Genomic DNA, 21,938 nt, shown 5'->3' with positions numbered 1-21,938 from the left:
CTGGCTGCATTATTTTTACACTGCAATTCAGATTTCAGTTTCAACACTCCCCACCCAAAAGTAACTCTCTCTGCACATATTACATCTGCCCCACCTGCAGTGCACATGGATTTGCCCATTTTGAGAACAAATTTGTACTGCAATCAGATCGGAATAAGGGCATATATGAAGTATTTCATGGCTGTTAAATTTTTGTGAGTGGTTGTGTAGGTAGGGGCCCCACTGCACTGCTTTGCCCGGGGCCCATAATGCTGTTAAGATGGCCCTGTGCCACCACATCATGCAGTTTAAGGGACAGAGCAGAGCTGGAGCACATGCATAGTGTACCAGCTTCTTCTGCCACATTTACTGTATGTTCCCAATGTAATAGGGTGTGAGAAACAGAAAGTGAAAGATTTTGGAAGAGGTTTTTTAAAGCGGCATAACGATACATGGCAAAATCAACCTGGTTTGCAGATTAAATGATTGCCGCTTTAAGAAAAACACGGGAAACTCTTCCAAAATCTCTCACTTTCTGATTCTCACACCCTATTACATTTAACCTATATGTGGATCTGAGCCTTCAAACATCGCAATGGACCAGAGAGTAGCTGCCAGCAGGAAGAGACAGGAGCCTTACCATGAAGTGGGAGATTGTGGGCTTAGAAAGTGCAGTGCTGGTTCTATTATGTTTAACCTTTTCCTGACCGCTTATCTTATTTTAATGTTTGAAACAGCCTATACTATAGACGATCTGTACTGATAAATATTAATACTGTGTTCCGTACATAAGACCAATTTCAGGGCTGTTACCACTTCCTCAGACTCCCGTACTTACTCCAATGTGCTGCAGAGTGGAGAATTTTGGATTACATTTGGAAACCCCCCTCTAAAAATCCTGCGTTTGCCACTGCACCTGGATCTCAGCAGCTGCTGCCCAGACCTCAGCAGCTGTCACCCACCCCGTTCGGACCTCAGCAGCTGCTGGCCACACCTGCAAATAGGTATGTGCCAGGGGAGCTTCTCCGTTGGCACACACCTATGAAATTGGACCCAATACATTGCGGGTGCTAAAAAGCACCCGCGGTGTGGCACTGATGGGTTGGATCCGATAGAACCTTAGTGCAGGAGGAGCAATCACTAGGGTCCATCCAGATGCGCACGGGACAACCCGCCGGTTCGGATGGGATGTCAAACACGCAATCGCAATAGTGTATGAGGGCCTTAAGACTCAAGCAGGCAGTACATGTTAAAAGTGTTCAACCTGGTTCATTTATTTAATTTTAAATGATACATTCTTTAGATTTTACAGGCAACAACTTGTTTTCTTTGGACTTGTAGCTCTTCTTATTTTTACAACATTATTTTTCATGTCATCTTCATGCTCCTTTAGGGATCTGTTGGAGAAATGGGAATAAGATTTCACCAAGAAATATGTAATTGCAGCTCAGGCTTCCTGCATTACTAGTTTCTCATCAAACTTGATCTAACTGTGACTAATAAGTAGAAGGGTGCCAGGAAGTACTATGTTGCTTTCCCCGGAGGCACACTTTTTTTTGTTGCAGGGTCAATCTCATGTACTAAGCCTTGGAGAGTGATACAGTGGAGAGAGAGAGAGATAAAGTACCAGCCAACTAGCACCTGCATTTTTTCCAGTCACTGCCTCTTGCTCTCTTTTCTCCCTTCTCTATTTATATCTCCTCCCTCTCTTAAACTCCTCACCTTCTCTCTCTCACTGACATCATCTCTATCTCTCTACCCCCTTTACACCCTTTTTGACTCTCCTCACTTTCTTTCAAGATTTTGCTATGGGGCCCACAAAGTTTTGCCCCTGAATAAAGATATGTAGAAATGTTATTTTTACCATAAGGCTAAGAGACCAGCAATATATTTGTGTATGAATAGTCATATCTGGTCTTATTCTGGTGTATTCGGATCTCCCAGCACAGGAAACATGTCAGCTGCCCGCCCACTTCCTGACGAATGTCCATGTATATCTAAGATTACCTGAGAGTAACCTTAGATATGCGTGGACCTTCCACATCATTCGATGGTCGGCGAGCCTGTGTTCTCTTAACACAACCCACAAGATGTCTGAGTCCATAATTGCAATATAAGACAGGGTTGCCGACCCTCCCGGAATTTGCGGGAGTCTCCCGAAAATCAGGTCCTTCCTCCCGGCCCCCGGAAGGGTGGGCAACCCTCCCGGAATCAGGGGGACCCCCACTGAGCCCCCCGATCGCTGCATTTATATGCCGCAATCCGCGGGTCTCAGGGGAGGGGGCGGAGCTAAAACAGCACAATCGTGACGTTTTAGCCCCGCCCCCTCCATGGATATCAGTTACTTAGGCTATTTCCCGTAATGGGGGCGGGGCTTAATGACGTCACCGTTAAGCCCCGCCCCCCAAAATCGTAATGAAAGATTCCTCTCCGGGCTTCTCCCGGAGAGGATTTCTTGAAAGTCGGCAACCCTGATATAAGATCATCTCTAAATCTGGTAATATGTTACTGTAGTCTCGCAATGTGGATCTTTGTGGCTTTCAATTGGACAACTGACACTGAGCTGTATAGCGTGCTTTAAAACTACTTTACACAAGTCATTAAAACAACTTTAAATGAGGCATTGTAATGGGATGTGGTAATTTGGTCTACAGCATGATGATCGACAGTCATTAGGTCTAAACCATTAGGTCGACATGGAAAAGGGTAGACATGGGTCTAAGTCGACATGGGAAAAGGTCGACATGGTTCTAGGTCGAAAGGTTATTAGCTTGACAGGTCGTTAGTTCAACAGGTCATTAGTTCGACAGTGTCTAAGTCGACAGTCAAAAGGTCGACATGGGGTTTTCCGCTGTTTTTTGCACCGACATGTGCCGACGGCGGTATTTCATGCCCTACCATCCACTAGAGCATGGTGGGAGAATAAAATAGTGTGCCAAGCGTAGCGAGGCACCGTGCCCGACGCATAGCGAGCGATGCAAGGGGATGCGGTGCACTTTAAACTGTGTCCATGTCGACTGTGTTGACATTCAGGTAAAAAAACAGTGAAAAACCCCATGTCGACCTTTAGACTGTCGACCTAGACATTGTCGAACTAATGACCCGTCATACTAACGACCTGTCGAACTAATGAATTTTCGACCTATAACCATGTCAACCTTTTCCCATGTCGACCTATACCCATGTCGACCTAATGGTGTCATCCTAATGACTGTCGACCATCATGCTGTAGACCAAATTATGCCAACCCTTTGTAACAAATGTAAAATAAGTGATGATTTAACATATTTAAGTATTTAACATGAAAATGCCCAGGAGACAAAACATGGGCATTTATATTATATGTAACATACGGGATACATAACACACAGGTACAGTATGTGTTCACCTGACTATATGGCTCAGTGATTCCATGATGTTAATGCCGGATGCTGCACTGCATTCTCTGAATAATAGTTTGTGCTCCTAGGAAAAGAGTCCTGGTAAGTTGTGATTGTATTTGTAAACTGATCAGGTTTTATAGGGAAAATACCATACACTAAATTATTCAGAGGATGTATCAGATAAACACAAATAGGGCCTCCATTAATAACATGGCACTATATTAGATAATAGCTGAATTACCCAGTGTTGCCTGGGTTTGGTTGTACAATTAGCATTAATTGAATGTTATCATTCTTTTTTTCTAAGCTTAACCGCTTACCATGCCATGTCTGTGGTGGGCTCCTGCATCTCAGCTCATTTTTTCTCTTAAACCCCATGTCCTCTGCCCCCATCATGTTATGCAACTCTGCTATATCTTGCAACCCTGACCTATGGTGTGGTGGCCAGACCCCTCTTTGGGACCAGGGTCCCCGGAGGTGGCTTTGAACCTAATCTGGACCCATTGAATGTCCTTTACCCCTCTATGTTATGCAACATTGCCATATGTTGCTTCCCTAACCCACTTTGTGTAGTGGCTGGACCCCTTTTTGGCCCCCAGGCTGGGTCGAGATTGGGGGTGCAAGTTGCTGTGAATCTAATCTGAACACAATTAATGTCCTCTACCCCCTTGGCAGACCCCTTTTTAAGGCCCCTGGACCCCCACGGAAGTGTCTTGCCTCCACAGTATTTTTTTCCAGAATGTAAGTAAGTAAAGCAGGAGGATGGCTTGCTGGGCATCGGGGGCCACCAAGTCACTTGGCCCCATCACAATTTCTTCCCTTGTACCCTCTATTGTTATGCCACTGGGTGGAGCCTTTAGATACATTGCACTAGGTAAAGCATCTAAGACACACTGCATCAGGTAGAGTCCCTTAGATGCTCTGCACCAGGCATAGGTAGACACACTGCACCAGGTAGCGCCCTATATGCACATAATGCTCTCCTGCATGGTGCCTCCCTACTCTGCAGACTATGGGCTTTTTCACACGCTCCGGCTGACACCGGGCGGCGGAACCCTGCACGGCCAAGAAGCCGTGCCGCACATAGAAGTTTACAATGGTGGGGATGGCTACAGCCCGGCAGCCGTCCTTTCCAGTGGTGACAGCCAGCTGCAACTGGGCGGGTGTGAATGGACACCATGCCATCCATTGTAAACTAGTGTGTGCACGGCACGGCTTCTTGGCCGTGCGGGGTTTCGCCACCCAGCGGCTGCCAGTGTGTGTGAAAGGGGCCTATGTGTGTGAAAGGGGCCCAGTGGATGCCTTGTGTACAAGGCACCACTGGCACACACCTAGATACGCCCCTGTATTCAAGCTATGTAAACAGTAGAGTTTGATACAGTATCCTCATTAATGAAGTATTCAGTAACTAAGTAACATTTTGCATTTGGGATTAAAAAAAAGGAGGACCCTTATTTGGCATAAAACAGCTAAAGGACCGTATTCTGGTCCATGCGCACCGGTGCAAATTCGCAATGGTGTGCAATGTTTTCTTACTGCATCATGGTCCACTCGTCGGCTCGCTACCATAGCAGGTGAGGTTAGGGCTGACATCCTATGCTCCCGAGACTGAGTATTGCACTTTGCTGTGACATCTTGGCTGTTACTCCCAGCGTGACACTAATCCAGGACCTGGGGCAAGCAGCTACACATATAAGAAGCTACCGGCCGCTTCTCCTTCAGTAACCTTCCTAAATGGAAATATCTGTCCTACATTTTATTGAAGCATTATTTTCACAATCTAAAATTTCACCTTACTGCAAATTAGATTTCCTTTCTGTTGAAGGAAAACATCTCCAAAATACCAATATTCCCTTGGTCTCACTAATTGCTTCCCATCTTCTGTACATGGCTGCAAGTCCATCTGCGATTAGCAGTGTGTGGTGGTGGGACTAGTGCCCTGAATGCTATGGAACAGTAGGTCACATGAACTCCCAAAGACTAAATATGAGATGCTCTTGAAGGTAAAATCCATTTACTCGTTGAATAAATCATAGATACCTGGGCCAACTTCTTCCCTTCATCAAACGGCACCTTTCTTTCAGAATCACAGTCTATTTTGTTCCCCATAAGTAGAATGACAATATCATCCATAACTTTTTCCTGAAAGGTGGAAATTACAGAATATATATCACAATTTATTTTACACTCTTTCATGGGCATAATCAAGAAAACTTATTGTAGCAACTACAGAATCAAAGTAACATCAAACAAAACAAGTGTCATTCTCAGCGGCGTAGCTTTGTTTGGGGCGCCCCCCCGCCGTTAATGGGGGGGGCGCGCCCCCCCTCCCCGCTCGCCCATCCGTCCGGCCGCCCCCCCGTGCCTGCCCCCCGTGCCCCCACCCCCCATTGCCGCATGCTTACCTGTCCGCGCGTCCCCGGCTCCCCTCCTGGCTTCAATAAATTCTATGCAGACGGACCACGATAAAATGGCCGCCCCCATACCGCAGACAGTTTCAGAGAACAGTCCGTCTCCATAGCATTGATTGAAGCCAGGAGGGGAGCCGGGACGCGCGGACAGGTAAGCATGCGGGGGATGGGGGGCGGGGGGATTACTATAGCACCGCAGCCCACCCGGCGCCCCCATATGCACAGTGCCCCCCCGCAACCGCGGGGGCTGCGGTGCTATAGTTACGCCACTGGTCATTCTGTATTACTGTCTACTTATAGATACATTAGAAATGACAAAGGTGAAGATACAAATAGCAGGTACAGTATAGTGAGCCTTTACCAGATCATGATATCAGGTTTCACTGACTTGACTAGTTTGTTTTACCAACCAAACCACATCCTGTTTTTATAGTATGCTTGCTTACCGTAGTACAGAGAATACAACCCACACTTAGCATAGCAGGCAGAGTTATCATTTTTCTAAATAGCTGTACTGTATGTCTTTTCCTATTGTGCTTAGCCAAGCTGGCAGACCAAGCTAAGGGGTAAATGTATTCAAATGGGAGTTCTATTGAAGATGGGATGTTGCCCATAGCAATAGATGTATCTATTATCTACTAGAACAGGCCTGGCTAACCTGTGGCTCTTCAGCTGTTGCAAAACTACACATCCCAGCATGCAATGCCCCAGTTTTAGCATTCTCTAATAGCAATACTGTGGCTCCGTCGGTCTGAGTCCCCTTGCGGGGCTCGCTTTGCTCGCCCACGCTGTGGGCTCGGTGGCTCGCTATGCTCGCCACGCTATTTAAAGTCAACTCCATGCCAACATGGATAGTGGGGGTATGAACTATCCATGTTGGCATGGAGTTAAGTTACTTTATTTAACATAGTTTGTGGCGAGTGTAGAACCCGGAAGTAGCACGGCGCCATGCTGGCGTCGTGAAACTACACAAGTACCGCAAGATGTACTAAGCCTTGAAAAGTGATAAAATGGAGAGTGATAAACCACCAGCCAATCAGCTCCTACCTGTCATTTTTCAAACACAGCATGTGATATGACAGTTAGGAACTAATTGGCTGTTGGTTTGTCACTTTCCATTTTATCCCTTTTCAAGACTTAGTATATCTCGCCCCAAGAGTTCAATATATAACTTTCCCTTTGTGGAATATAGATCCTTTGTCGCTACTGTCCCATGGTTTTTCAAAAACATTCTACACTGCTGAGGGCTTATTGACGCCTTTTCCCTCAGCCTTCTTTTCAGAACAATTTATAATCTTTTCATCAGGTTACTTTTTGTTTCCACATCTCTTCATATTAATTAATGACATCTCACTACAGATCTGACAATAGAATCCCAGTACCTTCTGTAGCTTAACATACTCACTTGAATGCAGTTCAGCCAATGTCGTACAGCAGTGAAAGATTCCCTAGAAGTAATATCATACATAAGCACCATACCGTCTGCTTTTCTGAAGAATTGTTCTGTGATACTATGAAACCTGTTGGCCATAAATCATTATTACAATTGTATTACTGTTTTCCTCAGAAATGTATGTCATTTCCTACTTTTATAAGAGTCAGATACTGCAGGGGTGTACATGATCACATAGCTCTGGACACAGGCCATATAGCTCCATTGCTGCTCACAACAGGCCCCTGATCATTTCAGCACTAGGTCTACATTGCCTATTAATCTGGTCCTGATATCCAGGGCTATAACTAGATGGTGCATCCACAAGCGATTGCCACAGCCAGCCTATGTATGCCATCTGAAGCACTTCATTCCTATATATAGTAGCAGGGACAAGAAATGTGCTGTACAGGGGCTTTTCTGAGACATAATGTGTATAAGCAGCTCTACTGGAATATGTATAAGGTGCTCTACCCTGTGGCAGAACATGTATAAGCATTACTACTGTGTGGCATAATGTGTATAAGGGATACTACTGTGCAGTACAATGTGTATAAGGAGTACTAATGTGTGGTGTAATGCGACTAATAGACACTGCGATGCAGGATATTGTGAATTAATACTATTCTGTGGCGATGTCCCTTCACAATGAAGTCATATCTCTTCCCTATAAAGCCACAAAACTATATTTTTACAGGTGCCTCATCTGCGCAGTATCCCTATTGTTAATATGGGGAGAAGGGGCACCAGTTGTCTTTCTGACACAGGACAGCAGAATGTCTAGTAATGGCTTTGCTGCTACTACCTCGATCTTCTACTCTGTGTCCCTGAATATGTGGCTATATATGAGATTATAGTACCATTTACTGTACTTCAATCTCTGTGAACCCTGTTTCTTTTACAAGCAGTGCCAGAGCTGCAGGGCTGCCACCAGGAATTTTGGGGCCCAGGACTGATTTCCTGTCTGGGCCCCATGCCCCTCCGTGGATGTCAGTGCGTGGACCCCCATCCCCCTCCCTTCACTTACCGACTCAGCAGGTCCTGAAGCAAAGTCTGGCTTCTTCAATGCAGGACGCTGGCAGCCAATTAAAATGTAGCACCGGCGGGTGAGCCAATCAGAACTCGTGTACCGGCAGCCACTCTGATTGGCTAACGGTACATGAGCTCTGATTGGTTCAAAAGCCAGGGCAGCATTTGAATTGGCCGCAAGCTTCCTTCTTTGAAGAAGCCAGGCTGTGCTACGGAACCATCTAAGGACAGAGTAGAGCGCAGGCAGTACACAGCGGAGGGTTGCTGTGGGCAAAATGAGCTGCCCAGGCTCTTCCAGAGGCCGGGGGCCGGGACAGCTGTACCCACAGCACCCCCCTGTCGGCGGCCCTGCAGAGCTGTAACATTAAATGTTTGTGCCCTGTGCTATCCTGCCTCTTGAGCCATGCTTAAATCATACAGCCATGGTTGGATCCAAGATATAGAACAGGAGACCCACACGACATCAAAAACAATAATTCCCCATAGCGTATTTCATTACCTCTCTTGCCCAGCGGTGTCCCAAAGCTGAAGTGCATATTGCTTGTTGTCCACAGTTAAGAGTTTGATACGATAGTCTATTCCTGCAATGATGAGAGAAATATGTATCCTGTAAAGTTTACCTCTTCTGTAATACAGAGCTGCAATATACACTATGCTAGAGACATAATGGTAAAGGGCAGACCTGCAGCTCAAATTCATTTTCAAGAATATATATCACTATATGGTCAACTGTAAGGGTGCGTGACAGTATGAATCCTATGGCAGAAGCAACTGCTACAAGGGCCTGCAGTATACTGTACCCCAGGCCCCCTCTGTCATGGGGCCCCCAGCCAGAGCACAGTGACATCACTAGCTCTCCTTAGTCCTGTTCTAATGTGTAAGTAGTATAGAGGCTGTGGATATTCTTGCATTTGGGGTACTTCAGACCTGATTGCACAGTAGCGAATTCTCATGAAAATCGATAGATTGTGCAAGCATATTTCCCTGCAAATTCACTGCTGTGAGATCAGGTATGAATCAACCCCCTGAGACAAGATAAATGATATGGTAGATTTTATTTTTCTAGGTGTAGTGTAAGGTTAAGTTGTTTTTATTCCACTACAAGAAAACAACCACAGTTTTGTCTCTCAATTAGGTGGAGCTATAAAGAGTACCCAGGCATTACAGTAACCAAAGTACTAGTTTAAATCTAATATACTCCAGTGGTTTAAATTGAATATACACAATTGATACATTCCAATAGGACCCATTCCAGTAGATAAAAAATACTCTTTGCCTAGATTTTCTTCCTTATTATTATTGCAATCACCTGTTTTGAAATTCCTTGATTATAAATGAAATAGTTATGCCAATTGTATATAAAGAGGGAAGTCCAGATAGAGAGAATTTTGTCCCTCTTGCAGTATGTTATCTTGGGAGGTATGCCCAATATAATAAACACCCCCACCCCTTCCTCCAGTTTCCCCTGCCTAAAGTGCCCCGGGTTCCTCCAAGCCTTAATCCGTCCCTGTTCATAGCTAAATGCAGTAGCAAAGGAATGCACCTGTTATTGCACCACAAAGAACGAAGCTGTAAGGTGTACCACACGTTCATTTTAGGGTGATTGCATCCCCTTCTTCTTGTAACATTAACTGCAACGATGTCAACACTAACCTTTAGCGATGCCTTTGTCCCAGCATATACCCATTTAGGGACTCAAAAATATGAATGGAAACAAACACATAATTTTTTGAATATATAGTGATTGGGGGAAAAATGCCCGCTGTCATAAGACCATCAGTGACATCCTGCTGAACAGAATCCTGGCAAGTATAAGTATATTACTTACCCCCTACCACCTAATACTCCCTATCTGCAGCTTAACCCTAAACCACTTCTCCCACTGCCTAACCCTCCCCCTTAATGTCTAACCCTAACCCCTTCTTTTTAGTAAGTAACCCCCCCCCCACATTGCGATCACTAATGTGATCATAACCACATACCATATGCAAAATGGCACCAGTAAATTCAATATCGCTGTTGGTATTTGTAAAAAAACTGTTGATTTGTGGAGAATATTTAGCTCCTCACTGTTTTCTTGCATTTAATGTACCAATGAGAAGTCAGCTCAGTGAGTATAGACCTCCACAGGGCCTTATTAAGGGCTCTGGATGCCCACAGCTGATACATTCTTACTATGCAATGTTGCTAATGTGCCTATACTTGCCCAGATAATCACTTTGCACACTGGACATGTTCAGGTGAAGAAGGTTAATCAACTGACGTGTCTTCTAATGATGGAGTGTAAAGGATACTTTGGCCTTAGGTGAGTGCAGGGGATCAGTATGAAATCCCGATGGTCGAATACCGATGCCGGAATCCAGATGGTCGAATACCGACGCCGGAATCCCGACCGCCGCAATACCGACAAGGGGGGACCGTCGATCGCCCACCCTTGCGGGGTCGATGCGCTCACCATGCAGCGGGCCCAGTGCCTCGCTACGCACGGCACACTATTCTCTCTCCCTCTCGTGGACACCCATAGAGGGACAAAGTGCCGACATTGCGGCAGTCGGGATTCCGGCGGCAGTATTTCGACCATCGGTATTCCGACCGCCGGGATTTTGACGCATCCCGAGTGCAGACTCTAAAGGTGGTTGTATGCAGTTACAAGCTACCTAGATAGAGCTGTGGCCCAATGTACATAAAGTAAAGGTTAGCGGTAAGTTACACACATCAGCACATGTGGCAGTCACTTTAAGAACTTTTATCTCAAACCACCTTGATGTGGATGAATAATAACAAGGTCTACATTTTATTACCTGGCTGCCACCTGTATGGTGCCACCTCCCTCCCCCAAGTCATGGTTCCCTAGGTTGCTGCCTAGTCAACCTAATATTTATTCAGGCACTGGTCCTCCAACCAGATAGATTCCGCAGCACACTCTCATAGCTAAAGGTGCATACACACTGGGCGTTTTGCCCAGCGTGTATGCACAGCAGTGATCGCTGAAATCAATAGGCTGAGAATCGCTTATTGATTTTCCACCTGCCCAGCGATTTTCGCTGCTGTAAGCGGCTTTCCATAGCAGAACACTATGGTAATACCAGCAGGTGAGCGGTAGTGGCCGGCGATGATGTGATTGATGATTTGAGTGCAAATCAGCGCTCACCACTCATCGCCACACATGCTGGGCAACTTTTGAGCTGAAAGCAGCTCAAATTAGAAAACTGAGCTGCTTTCAGCTCAAAATCGCCCAGTGTGTATGGGACTTAAGGCAAAGCAGGGTACTTATGTAGTTTCACGGCAGCAGTTACGTAGTCAGAGTAGCGTCCCTGTCAGAATCAGCGTAGTGTTCCCGCGGCCAGCGTAGTTAGCGTAGTCAGCGTCCCTGTCAGAAGTAGCGTAGTGTTCCCGCGGCCACTTAAGTAGTTAGCGTAGTCAGCAACCCTGTCAGAGCCAGTGTAGTACATGTAAAGTAATCCGCGTTCCCTCGTGGGGCTCGCTGCGCTCACCACGCTTCGGGCTCGGTGGCTGACTGCGCACACAGCACTTTATAAAGTCAACTCCACGCTGACATGGATAGTGGGGGTATGAACAGGTCGGGAGGACGTGTAACGCATGCGCTCGCCAAGCTTCGGGCTGGCGTGGATAGTGGGTATTTGAAAAGGAGGCATTTGCCAGTATGTAACATGGAGCACTGGCAAATGCCTTCTTTATTGTGCATGAGATGCACTTGCGCCCGCACCCCCCTTTGTGCACGAGACGCACGTGCTACCGAACCCTAACCCCGTCTCCCTGAAGTGGACACAGGCAGGGTTGCCGTCGCCCAGGGATTACTGAGATGCACAAGTGTCTGAGACACAAATGCGTCTCAGGCAGATGGAGCGCCTCTCCGCCGGCGCCCGCATGATCCCCTCTCCGCCAGCATCCGCCAGTGCTGGGCATCTTGCGGTTACTGGCGCTGTGTGAGAGGTGCTCACTACGCTTGCCAGAGATGCCGGGGACAGAGCTGCAGCTCCCGGGGACAGTACAGTGACTACGCTAACTACAAGGGGATAGTACGGTGACTACGCTAACTATGCAGGGCTGCCGCAGAGACACTACGCTTACTACGCTAGGCAGCCATTGGTACGGTGACTACGCTAACTATGCAGGGCTGCCACATAGACACTACGCTTACTACGCTAGGCAGCCGTTGGTTAGGCTGCCACCGTGAAACACAAGTACCCAAAGTACCCAAAGCAGTAACATTTCCAGGCTAGCCCAAATTATCAAATTCCTATCACACATGCTTACCAACAACCTCTTCCTTTTAACCTGTCCTGTGCACACTTTAAATGAATAGAACATTAATAGGACACCTACCTATTGTAGCAGACAAATCTTTCTTATAGGATCCCTCGTGTACTCTCTGTAAAAAGGCAGTTTTCCCAACAGATGAGTTTCCAACGAACATGATCTTATAAACATAGTCTGGATTTCCATGGAATTGGAAGCTTGTCTTTTCTGACAGCAGAATATTTGTATTTTTTTGCTCCATCTGACCATCACTTCCTGCAATGGAGACATCACTTCCTTCCTCTGTTTTATGAAGAATATCAGTTGTATCTCTTACAACAGAGTTAGGCTGGGTAGCCATGAGATCTGATGATGCAGATGATTTCTGTATTGCTTCTTGGTTTGGTGTTTCCTTTCTTAGAAATAAAACACTGAGTTCTGCTTCTGAAGTAAGACATTGTCCTTCGTGGCTCAATGATTGTGTACCAGGGAGTTCTTGGGTTGGTGTCTCTTCTACAATTACATCTTCCAGTAGTTTGTGGTGCTTTAGCAGGCACTCAGACATTGGGTCTTCTTCTATAGAAATGACTCTTGTTCTTATGTTATTAGGAATTGGATAGTTGCTAATATTTTGTTCGGCACTAAAAAATATAACAGTTTAGAAATGTTAGAGCACACCGAAATTAAGCAAATATCTAAAATGGAATATAAAATGTTTCTGATTCCTAACCTATATGTCCCTCTCGTTCAGGGATGCCTTCAGAAATTGTGGGGCCTGGAACTGACAAAACAGGCAGGGCCCCCTTCCCATTCTCTAACACCTGGAGTGAGACCTGTATCGGCAGCCCTGGCCGTACTACTCAACATCTACATTGCATCAAAGGTAAATGTGAACTTTTCTTATGGCAAATTATACTTTATAAACTCCAGTCCTGGGCTCACTTTCTGTCTGGGCCAGGGACTGTAGTCCCCGCAGTCCCCCCCTGATGGCTGCCCTGCTCTGGTTTGATATTACACAACAGGAAGTGGGGTTTTCACAACATTAAAACTGACCATACACAGGTCTGATTTGGCCTGTTTTTATCCGATTCTGACAGATCGGGCAAATATATAATATGAAATCTGTCCAAATCGGACCTGGTTGACATCCAATACGATGTGCATTCCCGTGTGCATCAGATCCGACACTGTAGATCATACATGCTGCACGTATGATCTATAGGAATCGAATGTATCAGTGTACATCACAGGTTTTTATTTGGCACCTGCGATGTATCTCATCCAATCAGGGCTGTAAGTCTGTGTCAGCACATCAAATGCCAAATCGTATGTAGTCCTCCCTGGAAGCTCCCGGGGAAGTTGAATGGAAATCTGTATATGGTGGTCTTAAGATCTAAGTATTCCTATGACTTTGCCTTATTTTCTATGTATGCCTTAACTTTATCTATAGAATCTATTCAATGTTCTATATGCTCTGCTGTCTTTGTCTAAGCTGCTTTATGTTCTCAGCCGTTGCAAAACCCATTTGCACACCCATGCAGTTTGGTACTTTGCACATCAGGAGCCACATCTAAATAACCCCCAATATAACTAAAAGCTTAATTTATCATAGCTAAAATGGTGCAACCTAGGAATGAGCATGAGGCTGTCAATCACTGACTGCTTCCATTGTGTATCCTGTGTCGCACATTTGTGCATAAGCACTACAAAAATAATCGTTTTCCTGTATATGGCAATCTAAGCACAAGCATACAGCAACTACTGTATGTACATCGAAAGCAGATGGCACACTTTTTTAAGTTCTCTCGCCAATGTGTAATTCCATATGTAATGATATACAGAAGTTTTAAACAGAAGACATTTCTTTAAATGTATAGTATCTTTGCCTTCTTAACCTGTGGCTAATCTTGCCATATTATTTAAACAATAAATGTATACAGATCTATTGTTTGAAAATGTAAAAAAAACCTTAACAATTATTTTACTGCTGCCACACCCGGTGAAACTCTTCTTCAAAGCCTGCAATTAATTATATTTGCTTTAAAGTGCTACTGGAGGGTGGGGCATAGGCGCTAGATTGGTTGGGTTCTGGTTTTCTCACACAATTGTGCAACAATGAAAATCAAAGCAATCTTTAAAGCATGTAATGCTGCTAAGACAAAAAATGGCTTATTCAGCTTTCTTGAATTAATTGCTTTAATGATGTCTCAAATATTGGATTCAACTATCGGAAGAGAAAGGTTTATGTGTAGAGATAATGTGGTGCTTAAAGGGACTATTCCTTTGTAGAATTTAATGATACAGCCATGAGAATTGAGAAAAATGTTTTTTTCAAGATTCTAGCATCTTAAATAGATTTTCGTTCTCTAGGGAAAGGAGATTATACCTACAATACAATGATCTATGCAAATACATGTAAATGCCAATTTAATAATAACTGGGCTGTTGAAAATATCACTTTAATTTAAAATACAAGCCATGGTATAAACATTCACATTTCTGTGCCAAGAGGGGACCTTTCTCATCCATGTCTGGTGACATGAAGATATCTGAGTACAGTATATAAATGCCATCCTTTGGTTCTTGTGGTAGTCTTCTTCATGTAGTAAAAAAGTAATATGTGGGGACGCAGTTACCGTGCTGGCAACCGGGATGCTAGTGGTCCAAATCCTGGTGTTGGATCCTGACTCAGTGGCGTACACACTGCTTGCTTAATAGAGCTCTCTGTGATTTGCAGGCGTTTACAGTGGCAGGAGCTTTGGAAGATGCAGGAGCTGCAAGTACAGCAGTGGCTGGGGAGGCTGGCTCTTGGAAGCGGCGGGAGCCGCAGGACCTCCGCATGAGTGCAGCAACCACCGTGCACTCACAGCGGGAGGCAGGCACCATCAGCGGCTCGGGAGGCAGGCACCAATAGCAGCCTGGCAGACCTGTGTATGTATATTTGAGTACGCTGTGGCGCACCCAGACACCCATGTTCCTGTTACTGGCAACACTCACAGGACAGGTAGAACATTAGATTTGTGAAGTGTTTCCTTTCTCACATTAAATAGTGACGTTAGTCATTTCCCTTCTCATTATGTGTCTACCAGTTTTTCTGATTTTCAAAATTAATTTTTGACATTAATAAATGCAGTGACTGCAGTCAATTCCCTCTTAATGGGCCAGATGCACTAAGCATCGAAAGTGATAAAATGGAGAGTGATAAACAGCCAGCCAATCAGCTCCTACTTGGCATGTCACAGACTTTGTTTGATAAATGACAGGTAGGAGCTGATTGGCTGGTTGTTTATCACTCTCCATTTTATCACTTTTGAAGCTTAGTGCATTTGTCCGATGTGTTCACCATTCACCTGACTTTCTAAACAAACTAATACCCCTTTAAGACATACTAACCGGGATTTTGAACCCAGTACGATTCCGGGATTTTAGTTACAGACCCCAGACCAGGGAAAATCCTGGATAGACCCTTTTCACACATAAGCCAGGTTTTTCAAGCATTTCACCACATTGCTGGCTCACAATAATGACGTGATATTAGCATACACTATGGCATCCTTCACAGTGCCTGTAATTTAAGAATTGATCTCCTCTTCTCCCTGCACATGTAATAGCTCCCTGACCTCCTCTTCCTTCCAATGATGAGAAAACTGCTGGGTGACCTGGAACATGTGACCTGCCGAGTGGTGTGGAAACAGTTATATAACTCCCATCTGTCCAGGGTATCAACTTGTAAGGGATTGAAAAGGGGTAAAATGTTCCACCCAGCTAATCTTTGTCCACTTGAAACCGGGCACATCAGATACTTATTAATTAAACCCACGGTACAATATTAATTGTTAATTTATGTCACACAGTATAAACTGCTGCGCATGACATATAGTAGATGGTGTCACTGTTTTACAGTAGAACAGTAGAAATGCAATTCTGTAATATCACACTACTTGTGCAAATGCACGGTTATAAAAGATAAGTGAGCAAAATGAAAATGAACTTCCAAAAAGTACAAAATCTAAAGCTTTTGTAGTACTAGATTTGCTCACAAGGTGGCACTGTGTGGTGGCTCATGATGCTATTAAACAAATAGGCAGTGCTATAAACCTAAATTTTGCAATCGAAGTTCAGGTACCTCTGTTATACTGCTGAATTTAAGCATCTATCTATCTATCTATTGTAAATTCACCTTCAAAATCATATAATCTCCAGTATGTATTAACTGTACCATCTGCCCCAAATTATATTCACTTTCTATGCATTAGAATAATTGATGTTACTGAGATAATGGTTTTAACCATTTGAGTGTCAACAATGTTGTCAGAGATCCTCAAAATATCTGCTAAAATGCCATCGTCATTCAGTGACTGCTCTTTTAGTATAAAGAAATACAAATACAGCAAAGTCAATGAATTAAAGTTTAGTCAAATATTGTATCCAAAAAAAGAAAGAACAGCCGCTGTGAGCGACGCGGGCATTTATAGCAGATATTTTGAGGATCTCTCACAGCACTGTTGGCACTCAAAGGGTTAAGGATGAGAGCTAATAAAAAAAAAGTAAACAAAAAATGAATTAGGATGAGAGAAATAGATACCATACTTGAAATAAAAAGAGGTTGTGGAATAGTAGACAGACCCCTGTGACCTACTACAGCACTCACTTCAAAGTCACAGGAAGTACAAATAGTGTAATATTTGTCATTACAGGATAGGGAGCATTATTTAGATCTCCACCTCATATTTATAAGAGGAAGAGGTTCTCTATTGGCTCCACAAGAAAATATAGTCAATAGATAGGGGTACATTTACTAAGATGGATGTTCTATTGAGGATGGGATGTTGCTATTGGCAACCAATCAGATTCTATCTATTGTCTTCTAGAAGGTGCAAAATAAATAATAAATAGAATTTGATAGGTTGTTATGGACAACATCATGTCTTCAATAGAACTCCCATCTTAGTAAATTTACCCCATAGTGTTTCTTAGGAGCAGAGGTGTCACCTGGGCAGTAGAAAGCCTGGCCGGGCCCAGGTACTTTACAGGGTGTGATGCCTATAATAGGGAGGTGTGGCCATGCACGCTTAGAATAAAATACAGAAGAACAGCATGTACTGGGTTGAGGGTGTGGGGGGGGGGGGGGAGAGTTGGTTGTTGAGGGAGCGCCAGTTTGGATAGCAGAGACAGCTGCGGTGGTGGTCTGGGGGTATTGGATGCGGGGACCGGTGGTTGGTAGTGTCTGTGTACAGTGCGTCTCTGCACACAGCCACCACTGCACATCACTGCCTCATATCTGCCAGTTCATTGCATCTGACCCCCCCCCCCCCCCCCCCATCTCTCCCTCTGCCTCTGCCATGACATGACCTGTCCCCTCTCTTTGGAGATTGTGCACTAATGGATGCAATGCACTGTCACAATGCAGTCGGAGTAGACAGGTCACAGGAGTCGGACCATCCTGCTTCCTTCAATCCTGGGCTGGCACAGCAGCAGCTGCTGGTCATAGGAGCCAGGCTGGCTGCCTGGTGGCTCATGGAAAAGTGTGTCACAGGTCGCCTGGGGTGCAACCTTTTATAGACAAGCACACTCGCAGCGTGCGCCACAGTGGAATGGCCGGAACTTGGAAAAAAAAGGCTGGAATTCGGATCATCAAGCAAGCTAAGTGTTCCTAGACATTGTATAGTCCTGGAACACCACCCGTCTGGACTTCAAAAGCCGGTTTTAATTACCGGACTGTCCGGAATAATCCCAGATGGGTGGTAACCCTATACCGCCTCTCTCTTGGCACCAATGCACCCACCTTCCTAATTCATGGGCCCAAGACTGATTTTGAAGTAAAGCAAAAAAGTAAGTACTTTAAACATCTGTCTGGCCACACTGCAGCCCAGCACACAGCAGTATTTGTTGGGTTTAGAAGAGCTGCTGCAGCTGCTGCTGCCAGGTAATTTGGGCTTCACAGGGCCCCTCCACCAGACCTGGAGGTGCCCCTCTTTTGGCACCATTGGGCGTCACCAGGGCCGGCGACAGGGGGGGGGTCAAGGGGGACATGTGTGACGGGCCCCAGCGATCTGAAGGGCCCCAGAGCCCGGCCAGGGTCCGTCTGTGTGTTTCCCCCTTGGCCACAGCAGTCTGGTGTCTGTGTGCTGCCCGACTGACTTGTCTGACAGTGCGCACCGCCCCCGGGACCAGGGTCTCTCCTGCAGGCTGCCGCAGTGCATGCCAGCGCTGATGTGCACTCAAAGTGTCCGGACTCCGCCATCAGTCCAGGTCGCAGCCGGCGCTCAGCGCTCGAAGGCTGAGCCTGAGTCGGCTGTGTCCCTGCTGCACTGCGAATGCCACCAACCTTACTGCGCATGTGCGGCACACCTGATCTTTCTTATTCCACACTGTGGGTGCCTCCGAGTTATTCCCTGCTGCAGCGGTCCTGAGTGCGGAGATTCTACTACTGCCAGTTTGGAGAAGAAAAGAAAAGTCATCCCCTGTGTAAAAGGTCCCCCCTTGGATCCTCAATGATATAGGTAAAGTAACTTAAGGAGGGAAGGAGGCACGGAGATGCCTGGAGGCTGGAGCTCATCTCATAGAGAGCCAGCCAGGCATGGCTGCATTTGAGTGTGCTAGTGTATGTAGAAGTGCAGTGGCGTAACTGCCGGAGGCAATGGAGTCATTGGCCGCCGGGAGTTAGCCATAAGGGGGGCACACAGGAGTCGGCAACATGCCTATGCACAAGATGGTTGTGTCGGTTTAGGATTACGTGGGGCGAGGGCCCCAGAAATATCAGTGTACAGGGCCCCAAGTTTTCTGTTGCCGGCCCTTGGCGTCACTAGCCTTTGTGACACCTTGTGTGTTCAAGGTGCATACCGGCAAAAAAGGAACATAACTATGCTAGTAGGGGGCATATCTCACAGTCTGATTCTAATTTGGGGGACCCAGAGATGCAAAATGCCCTCGGAAACCGTGTAGGCTGCAGTGCTGGCTCCTACACTGTTAGAGTCAGGTTTTGAACATAATTTTACATTGCCACCAAGCCTTCATTTTGATTTTTGTCACCCTCACCCCTTTTGTCACATTTTTGTCACCCCTCAGCAGTTGACACCCGGGTGTGGCCCACAACCCCCTTGTGACACCACTGCTAAGGGGAATATTTGCCTTATTTCTCCCAAAAACATGTTTTTGGGTGTATCTTCAAATATTAACGGTCCCCAGCATTGAGATAGCTCCAATTTCTGTGCCCCAGCATCTTCAGATGGCATTAACCATTTGGGTTACATTATGCAAAAAGACTGCTCGCAGCAGAGCTCCAGGATCAGAAATTCATAATAAAGTGATTGCATCAGTGATTACACATTGCAGTCAGAGCCGGCACAATGCATAGGCAATTTGTGTGGGTGCCAGATGATGCTCCGACAGTCGGGATTCTGATGGTCTGTACAACAACATCGGAATCCCAACTGTTAGATAGTCCGACAGTCAGGATACCAATTGACAGGAGCTATTCTTCCTCATGGGGGTCCACGACCTGTGTAGAACCTGTGGTGAGTGCAGCAACCACCGAGCCCAGAAGGGGCATCTTAGCACCTGCCCCCTGTTGGAGACCCAGCAGTTGGGATTTCGACATCACTATACTGACCGTCTGTATCACGACTGTCGGAGTGTCAGATGCATCCCAAATGCGTAGGAAACTTAGAATGCCTCGGGGCATGCAGCTCATGCAACTAAGCCAGCAGCAGAGGGAGCGCCAGTGTGGATAGCAGAGACAATATGAGCAGAGATGGCTACTCACCCTGAATAAGGGCTGCTGTGCATTATCAGTCCCAGCAGCTCTCCTCCCAAAGGCCTTTGTGGAGTTCAGCAAAACGAGCTTACACTGACTGACTCAGATTTCAATATCTGCAAAGCCCAGGTTAGGTGAGTGCTATGGGGGAGATTGTAATAATGTATGGCATTATGTGTATAAGGACATTACTAATGTGCAACATAATGTGTAAGGGGATTTACTATGTGCCATTGTATATAAAGGCATTACTAATGTGTGGTGTAATGTGTGAGGGGCATTTCTGTATGGCATTATGTGTATAAGGGTCCCAATTACTATGTGTCATTATGTGTATAAGTTTGTATGTTCTCCCTATGTTTGTGTCTGATTCCTTCTGGTACCCTGTTTTTCTCCTATACTCCACAAATATATTGGTAGTGAAATGGGATACTACCAAAATTTACATTTTGCATGTCTTTGTGCATGCTAGTAGTGGCCAAAGGGTCAGAAATGGGAGAGAGTTGGCTGTAGCAAGTAAAATAAATAATATATAATGCCATAACAGATATAAATGCAAAAAAGTACATAAGAGGTTGACAAGAAGGGACAAATTTGAGCCAGATCTTAAAAGGAATGGGAAAAAGCGGAGTGATAATACTAATAATGTTATTTGTATAACATTTTTCTCCATCAAAGTGCTTTAGATTTGCATTTACAACTCAAATGACAAGTAAACTTAACAAGGAACATTAGTAAAATGCTGAGTAAAATGATAAATCTTGAGGGACAGTAAGGGGTAAATTTACTAAGAAGGGCATTCTATTGAAAATGGTATTGAAAGCGTTTTGCCATCTTGCAGGCAGAAAGAGAAGGAAGTAGAGAATGGTTGTTGTGTGGCTGGAACTGGTCTGATTGGTTAATAGCCTGGCATCTGCATTTTGTACCTTGCTCTCATTAAAGTGGGAGAACTTAGGTGGGTACAAGAGAGCAGGGGAAGTTTTGATGACCTTTGCAGTAGGTGGTAAAATGTGAGTGTTGAGGGAGGAACAATAACATAGTGTGAGTAGAGTAACTCTTCTAATTTACTTTCTTTGGACACAAACCTGTTTGAGGGAACATTAAATTATTATTATTTTTTTTAAATGATTTAGATGACATGTTGGTAATGAACACTGTGAGGGCACTGTACGATGTGCTCATATTTTACAATTTACTATTTCCATTACTGTCAGGTACTAAAATTAGAGTTTAAGGAAGTTTTATTTCATTAATTGGTACAAAAATATTTCTTTTTCCAGAGCTGACTGGAAACTTCCTCACTCATTAAATCTGTTATTTCCATGGGAATAGGTATCAGTAGGCACATTCTAAAGGTTAAGGGGATTTCCTTACATTTAACCATTATATTGTTGCTTTTAAGTTTAAATGTTGTATATTGTACAATACTGCATGTAAAGGGGGAGTTACAGCTTGAAAATATACCCTTAAGCTGGCCACACATCATGACGACCTGCATATGACCTGATCGTATGCAGGTCGTGGGGGTCGAAAGAGCAATCGTATGTTCTTAGAACGCACATACGATCTGCTTACGACCATAGTGAGAGCAGACGGATGAGACGTGCAGCATGTCTCATTTGTGGGCCGACTTCACGACCGGCGGGACCGTGCATCGTGCGATCGTGTGCACAAGATGTGCACACGAT

The 21,938-nt window shown here is 45.2% G+C and overlaps 1 protein-coding gene across 3 annotated transcripts in view; it reads right to left on the bottom strand.

The window, feature by feature from the left end:
* Positions 1 to 1,228: 1,228 nt before the first annotated feature.
* LOC146059969 (EF-hand calcium-binding domain-containing protein 4B-like) overlaps positions 1,229 to 21,938 on the bottom strand; it is an 87,673-nt gene continuing 66,963 nt past the window's right edge. For all 3 annotated transcript variants that reach the window (XM_083172700.1, XM_083172701.1, XM_083172702.1), the window contains exons 11-16: positions 12,582 to 13,135; positions 8,734 to 8,815; positions 7,179 to 7,293; positions 5,403 to 5,504; positions 3,368 to 3,444; positions 1,229 to 1,376 (exon numbers count right to left, since the gene is read on the bottom strand). In XM_083172700.1, the coding sequence (XP_083028826.1) occupies positions 1,286 to 1,376; positions 3,368 to 3,444; positions 5,403 to 5,504; positions 7,179 to 7,293; positions 8,734 to 8,815; positions 12,582 to 13,135 (1,021 nt within the window). In that variant the 3' untranslated portion in view covers positions 1,229 to 1,285. The remainder of the gene's footprint in view (positions 1,377 to 3,367; positions 3,445 to 5,402; positions 5,505 to 7,178; positions 7,294 to 8,733; positions 8,816 to 12,581; positions 13,136 to 21,938) is intronic.

This window comes from Crinia signifera, chromosome 2 (assembly GCF_055691185.1).
Source record: "Crinia signifera chromosome 2, ASM5569118v1, whole genome shotgun sequence".
NCBI classification, from domain to species: Eukaryota; Metazoa; Chordata; class Amphibia; order Anura; family Myobatrachidae; genus Crinia; species Crinia signifera.
The sequence above is the reverse complement of the archived record's forward strand: the minus strand, read 5'-3'. Positions and strand labels throughout refer to the sequence as shown.